Below are 7,500 nucleotides of genomic sequence, written 5' to 3'. Positions count from 1 at the left end.
TCTCCTTTTAAATCCATCTCTAACAATGATGGGTTTTTTTCCCCATTTGTTAAGCACTTTGAGTTACATGCCTTGTATGATACAGTGCTATACAAATACAATTAATATTATTATTATCTTTATTATTATTATTATTATAATACAAAATAGGAGGGAGCTAGACATTGAATAAGGAAAGCGGTGCCTTATACAAGAAATAGGAGTTAGCTAGACATTGAATAAGGAAAGAGGTGCCTTATACAAGAAATAGGAGTTAGCTAGACATTGAATAAGGAAAGAGGTGCCTTATACAAGAAATAGGAGTTAGCAAGACATTGAATAAGGATGGAGGTGGCATATACAAGAAATAGGAGGGAGCTAGACATTGAATAAGGATGGAGGTGGCATATACAAGAAATAGGAGTTAGCTAGACATTGAATAAGGATGGAGGTGGCATATACAAGAAATAGGAGTTAGCTAGACATTGAATAAGGATGGAGGTGGCATATACAAGAAATAGGAGGGAGCTAGACATTGAATAAGGATGGAGGTGGCATATACAAGAAATAGGAGTTAGCTAGACATTGAATAAGGATGGAGGTGGCATATACAAGAAATAGGAGTTAGCTAGACATTGAATAAGGATGGAGGTGGCATATACAAGAAATAGGAGGGAGCTAGACATTGAATAAGGAAAGAGGTGCCTTATATAAGAAATAGGAGTTAGCAAGACATTGAATAAGGATGGAGGTGGCATATACAAGAAATAGGAGGGAGCTAGACATTGAATAAGGATGGAGGTGGCATATGGGTAGATGACGGATAGGCAGCAAAAAACATTTTCTTCACAAAACATTGTTTATGAGGGAAAAAAGTACATGTCTACGTAGTGCAGCAATTAATCTTTCAAAAAATCCAAGTGGTCACAATGTTGGTCTATTCATTGATTATTTATTTACGTTGATAAAGCAATTTGCTGAAAATATGTCCTTTGGTGTGACGTTAAGAAATAAATATTTGAAGTAATGTAGAAATGGCTTGATGGAGTTTTATGAACATTGTTACACTCTTCATATTTATTGCAATTTTTTAAAGTCTTAATTTAATGAGAAATGACCATTTAAGTATTTTTTTTCCCATTAGATGTGAGATTATTAGAAACCTTCGAGGAAAAACAGGGATATCTTTCTTTTAAATTTTCAAAATTGTCCGAATTTATACTAACTTTTCAGGGACGATAAGTTGTTCTTCCCTAATGCAATATTCAGTGTTTATCAAACATATTGTTTAGCTCAAACAAATATTTGAGCGTTTAAAACATGTCACACCGTAGGACATTCATGTCACGCTAAAGGACAGAAATGCAAAACTGAGCCAGAAACAAATATATCAACATGATTATTTTGTCTTTTGATCATAATATAATGTTGTAGTCAATATGGACCTACACTTTACACTTATAAGTCTTTGAATCGTCGATTATCAGCCTATCGTAACTCTTAATGACAGCCATGCGGCCATTGAATGTAACCTGCAGAGCTCATAAGACTCATACTGAAGGGTGACCTTGGCATGACCATCACACTTTTGTAGGTATGCTATGACTGTCACACCATTGAACCTGTAGTGTGTAGTGGCCAGTGCCTGTTTGGTATCTCAAGCTGGACAGCACATTTATGCTGTATATTGAGCTCTCCACAGCATACTTTATTCATCTATACTCCTCTATATACTCTCTCACTGATCTTTCCTTCACTGTTACTGTTATATTTTATGGTTTCAAAGCACCATTAATGACATTTTATATCATTTGACAGTATCTAAAATCAACAGCAAATATTCATCAACAATGCATCAAAGTATAAATTCCAAAGGCCAATAAAGGAATAAGTAATTTGAATACACAATATTTATCCAGTCAAACATCAAAACAACAAAAAAATATGTACTACCAGTTCAAAAATAGGCAGGACGCCAAGGCACTCTTCTTAGATAAAACCGCTTTATTATAAAGGCTAGTTCATGTTTGAACTTAAATAATTAAAAATACTGCCACTGCCAACATGTTTCGGCCGCTACAGGGCCTTCATCAGGTCACATTGTGCCCTGATGAAGGCCCTGTAGCGGCCGAAACATGTTGGCAGTGGCAGTATTTTTAATTATTTAAGTTCAAACATGAACTAGCCTTTATAATAAAGCGGTTTTATCTAAGAAGAGTGCCTTGGCGTCCTGCCTTTTTTTGATATTTTCTACGTCTTGGCCAAAGAGCACCTTCTAACCACCACCAGTTTTACCACTTGAACGCCGCAGCCCTCCAGCCCTCTACTTTTTCATGTACTACCAGTTGTTTTAAAAGCTATTTCTCAAATATCTAGTCCCTTGGTGTGACCTGTTTGTCCTTTGGTGTGATACTCCAAAGTGTCACACCATAGGACTTTTACCATCACACCATAGGACTTTTACCATCACACCATAGGACTTTTGAGCTTTTGAGTTAATTTAAAGCCATGTCGTTGCCAACTGAAATACAATTTCACCTTTAGTAAGATGCATTTTCATACATCTACATAAGAAAAAAATATGAAAAATATACACTATTGTCAAAATGTATTTTATGGCTGTCACACCAAAGGACTACAAAACTAATACGTCTTTTGGTAGCAAAACACAATTGATTGACTGAAGAACTCTGAGAGAAAAATCTAAAATCCACCCTTGCCATTGGCTTCTTAAGGGTCTAAAGTCACAATTTATGTACCGCTGGAGCTTCAACAATAGATAATTATCCACAGAATTAACCAAAATATGATGTCACACCACAGGACATTATTTTCTGCGACAAAGTTTCACAAGTCCATACGGTCTCAGAAAAACAGGAAAAAAATTAAGCATTGCCACTTGCTAAAATAGACACCTTGAAAAACATGCCATGGTTGTTTAGACAAATGACTGAGCTTTGATTATTTATTTAAAAATGTTTTAATATGGAGAACCAGGCTTGCCTCAGTCACACCATAGGACAAATGTGACATTTGACTCAAAATTAAGTATACTTATTTAAGCTCTGGATTTATTACACATTACTTTTTCAAAACAACGACATTAGTTAAATCATTTAAAGCATTGACAATTTTGAAAGCATGAATTTACTTAATTTTAAGAGCCTGCGACAGCAAAATTTACACGTCACGTCATCTACCCATATACAAGAAATAGGAGTTAGCAAGACATTGAATAAGGAAAGCGGTGCCTTACGTATACAAGAAATAGGAGTTAGCAAGACATTGAATAAGGAAAGCGGTGCCTTACGTATACAAGAAATTGATGAGGTACAGGCAGTGGTGTAGTCTACTTTTTTGAAGTGGGTATACTGTATATTTGAGCATTTTTTGAAGTGGGTATACTGTACACATTTGTGCTATTCAAAACAATGGATCAATCAATTTTAAGTGGGTATACTGAAATCCCTGAAATTTAGAAGTGGGTATACTCCGTATACCCGCGTTCTACGTAGACTACACCACTGGGTACAGGTAAGAGGTAACATATACCGTACCGTAGACATCAAATATGGAATGACATGAAACAAATCTCATTGTACAATCTCCTATTTGTCCCTGACTCATACACGGAATGTGAGGGAATAGTGGTGAGGAAAGAGGTGACATATACAAGACATAGGAGGGAGTTGCAGTAGATGTTGTTTACGGAAAGAGGTGAATTGAAAAAAAAAGGAGGGAGTTCGATTTTGAATGAGGGATGGGGATGACGTGTAGAGACAGAGATATAAAAACAGAGTGAAAGCGAGTGACAGAGACATGCAGAAAGAGTGAGATGTACAGAGTGATATGAAAAGGGAGCATTTGAAAGACTCGAAGATTGACAGAGAGAGAAAGAGTGACTCAGAGACAGAGAAACATACAGATTGACACACACATAGAAGAAGTGTCAAGTCGGTTTTATTGTCAATTTCTTTACATGAGCTGGTCATACAAAGATTTTAAATTACGTTGATATAGAGAACGACAGAAAAGAGACTTTGACAGAAGCAAAGAGAGAGAGAGAGAGAGAGAGAGAGAGAGAGAGAGAGAGAGAGAGAGAGAGAGAGAGAGAGAGAGAGAGAGAGAGAGAGAGAGAGAGAGAGAGGCAGTAAAGTGCGGGAAAGAAGATCTGCAGGTGAGGTGAGTGCTGACTCGTGAGTGTGTGTGTGTGTGTATGCGTGTGTCTATGTGTGTGTGTGTGTGAGTGCTTGACTCGTGAGTGAGGGAGGTGTCGTGTTACACACAGCCACAGTTTGGCCGCGGGGGTTTCTTTGGGTGGAGTGTGTGTGTGTGTGCGTGTGTGTTTAGTTGGTTGGTTGCCTGAAACTCCAAACACAAAATCTGAGTGGAACTGTGCTGTGCCCCACTCCACTCCACTCCACTCAGCTGGGATAGCAAACATTCACATACAGAGAGAGAGAGAGAGAGAGAGAGAGAGAGAGAGAGAGAGAGAGAGAGAGAGAGAGAGAGAGAGAGAGAGAGAGAGAGAGAGAGAGAGAGAGAGAGAGAGAGAGAGAGACCAACACAAACATCTAAACACGCACACACATCTACACACCTACAGTACACACACGCCCAAACAGGCACTCGCGCACCCATACACACACACACACCTACACACACACACACACACACACACACACACACACACACACACACACACACACACACACACACACACACACACACACACACACACACACACACACACACACACACACACACACACACACACACACACACACACACACACACACACACACACACACACACACACACACACACACACACACACACACACACACACCAATACAGGCACTCCATTGGCTGCGGTGAGGATCCGGTGTCCCACAGCTGAGGAAAAGAGTCGGACAAAGACACAGGAAGGAGAGAGAGAGAGAGAGAGAGAGAGAGAGAGAGAGAGAGAGAGAGAGAGAGAGAGAGAGAGAGAGAGAGAGAGAGAGAGGGTTTTCAGTTGCAGGCAGCCAGGGAGGTTCCAAGTGTAGGGGAAGTGTGTGAGTGTGTGTGGTGAGAGGACGAGGAGAAGTGTGTTTTGGTAGTTGGTTAGAAGTGCTCGCGTGTGTGTGTGGTTGTGTGTGTGGTGGTAGGTCTAGTGAGTGAGTGTGTTGCACGCGCGTTTAGGTCCAGCGTCTCTCTACAGCACACTGTCCGGTAGTGCGTCAGCATACCTGGGCTTTACCTGGGCTTTACCTGGGCTTACCTGGGACCGGCTACAGCACAATGAAGGTAAGCACATCAGACTAATGAAGTCTATTGGCTAGTCGCTAACAGTACGGCAATAGTTCTGTGTGTCTAATGTTTCAAATCCAATTTTGATCAAATACTGTGACCAAACCAAAGTAAACAGCAACTGGGTTCTCATTCCTTAAGAAATACACAAGATAAAGAGAACAGGACAGGCAATAAAAGTACACAACTTGCAGTGCTGTCCTCTTTTCTTGATTTTGTGCCTAATGTTTGCAATGGAGTGTGGTATGAGGTATCAAGGCATAATTGAGTAATAGGAGTTTTAGCCTGGAAACGGAGTGTTGAGAAATTGTGTTTATTTTTTTGTTTTGTGGCAACAGAGGTTTTTTTCCTTCACATTTCTGCCTGCGGTAAAACCAGGTGTGAGCCCCTCGTAACGTGATCTAAGTATATTGTCAAGGCATGACAGAGGTTTCCTCCATACATCTTCAGGGTTTGCCTTTAGTTTGTTATTAGATGGTTTTGAAATGTGGGCTTCTGTGTTTCTAAATTAACATCAGCTGCGTTGCATTTTAGACTTGCAAATCTTTTTCACCAGTATTCGTAACTTCCTGAATTGAGAGGCTAATTTCATTGGTATCATATGACATGTCATTAAAAGAAGCCACTTTGAACAGGTAACGTCTTTGTAAGTGTGGCATGCTAAAGTTGTTAAGGGGATCGCTGAGTTTCAAAGCTCCTTACAGTATGTTTTGACTACAAACAGACGTACCAATCGGTCACACCCCACTAACACAGTTAAAGTGCTGACAGTCCCTGGTGTGTGTCTTATCTAGGGTACTGGGATACGGTTCTGGAATGGAGCAGCAGTGTTCTAGAATCTGTTGTGTCTAGTCTGTGTGGTCACTAGAGTACAGGGACACGGTTCTAGAATGGAACTCTTGTGTTCTAGAATTTGTTATGTCAGGTCTGTGTTTACTAGGGTACTGTGATACGGTTCTGGAATAGAACACTCGTGTTCTAGAATCTGTTGTGTCTGTGTGGCCACTTTACTGGGATATGGTTCTGGACTAGAAGAGCCGTGTTCTAGAATTTGTTGGGTCTTGTCTGTGTGGTGGGATACGGTTATGGAATGGAACAGTAGTGTTCTAGAACCTGTTGTATCTGGCTATCAAAGAATTAGACAGCGTCTCTGATATTATTAACAATGACTAAGGTCTATAATTGTTGCTACTACAGTACTTGTTACAAGCTTGGTCTTGCAGTGCCATTTCCTCAGTCAGGCAGTTACAGAATTTGCTGGTTATTTGAAAATTTTAAGCATTGCGTTGCTTTGACTGTCTTGTGCTTCCTGAGATTTTGCTGTGTCATTGTACCCTACTGTATACAGTATATCCGTACTCAACTTAAACTCATCTGGGTCATCCGTCCACAACAGGCCCACAGAAAATCCAGTAGTTCACAATATCCCACAAAATTATAAAGACAATATACTGTACTGGCAATAACAGAAAGTGACGTACACACTCATTCTAGAACAGAGCTTATTCAAATGTCATTTTTAGGGCACTAAAGCACATCTGAATTGATTGTGCTTTAGTGTCCTAAAACTGATATTTGAATAAGCTCTGTTCTAGAATGAGTTTGTCACTTTTTCATGGTGAAGAGATATGTGTAATTATGTGCTCTGAGCATCATTACAGGCTATGTGAAAGTACAGGTTAATTTCCCACCGTGTCATTTACCTTTATTAACAGCACCACTCAACCATCAATGCCATTGTCTCTCCATGGCAACGTGACGGTTCGGACTTGACAGAGTAGTTTGACAGATGTGCAGACATGTATGGGTTTGGCAGACATGCAACATGATGACGAGTCTTTGGCATTGTTGTATTGTGTTGTACTGTGTCGTACTGTGTTGTACTGTGTTGTATTGTGTTGTACTGTGTTGTACTGTGTCGCTGGCATTTCAAAGATTGATTTGGGTCAACGTCAAAACAATAATGAGTGTTATCATTCCAGCCCACACAAAAGCAGAGCAAAACAGTAAGCTCGCCTCCCTCCCATTCTTGCTACTTTGTTAGATCAGTCTTCTTCTGACCCACTTGGAGCACACACACACACACACGCATACACACACACACACACACACGCACGCACGCACGCACGCACGCACGCACGCACACACACACACACACACACACACACACACACACACACACACACACACAGACACACACTCACACTCTCTCTCTCTATCACACACACA

The 7,500-nt window shown here is 40.2% G+C and overlaps 1 protein-coding gene across 2 annotated transcripts in view; it reads left to right on the top strand.

Moving 5' to 3' along the window:
• Nucleotides 1-7,500, top strand: part of tmprss4a (transmembrane serine protease 4a) — a 47,049-nt gene that overhangs the window by 9,346 nt on the left and 30,203 nt on the right. Inside the window, exon 1 of one of the 2 annotated variants that reach the window (XM_063205877.1) lies at nucleotides 4,945-5,268. The exons of the other annotated variant lie outside the window; for it this stretch is intronic. Within the exon in view, the coding sequence (XP_063061947.1) occupies nucleotides 5,263-5,268 (6 nt within the window). The 5' untranslated portion in view covers nucleotides 4,945-5,262. Of the gene's footprint in view, nucleotides 1-4,944; nucleotides 5,269-7,500 lie in introns of those variants that run through there. 2 annotated transcript variants of the gene reach the window in all.

This window comes from Engraulis encrasicolus, chromosome 8 (assembly GCF_034702125.1).
Source record: "Engraulis encrasicolus isolate BLACKSEA-1 chromosome 8, IST_EnEncr_1.0, whole genome shotgun sequence".
In the NCBI taxonomy this organism is placed as follows: Eukaryota; Metazoa; Chordata; class Actinopteri; order Clupeiformes; family Engraulidae; genus Engraulis; species Engraulis encrasicolus.
The sequence above is the reverse complement of the archived record's forward strand: the minus strand, read 5'-3'. Positions and strand labels throughout refer to the sequence as shown.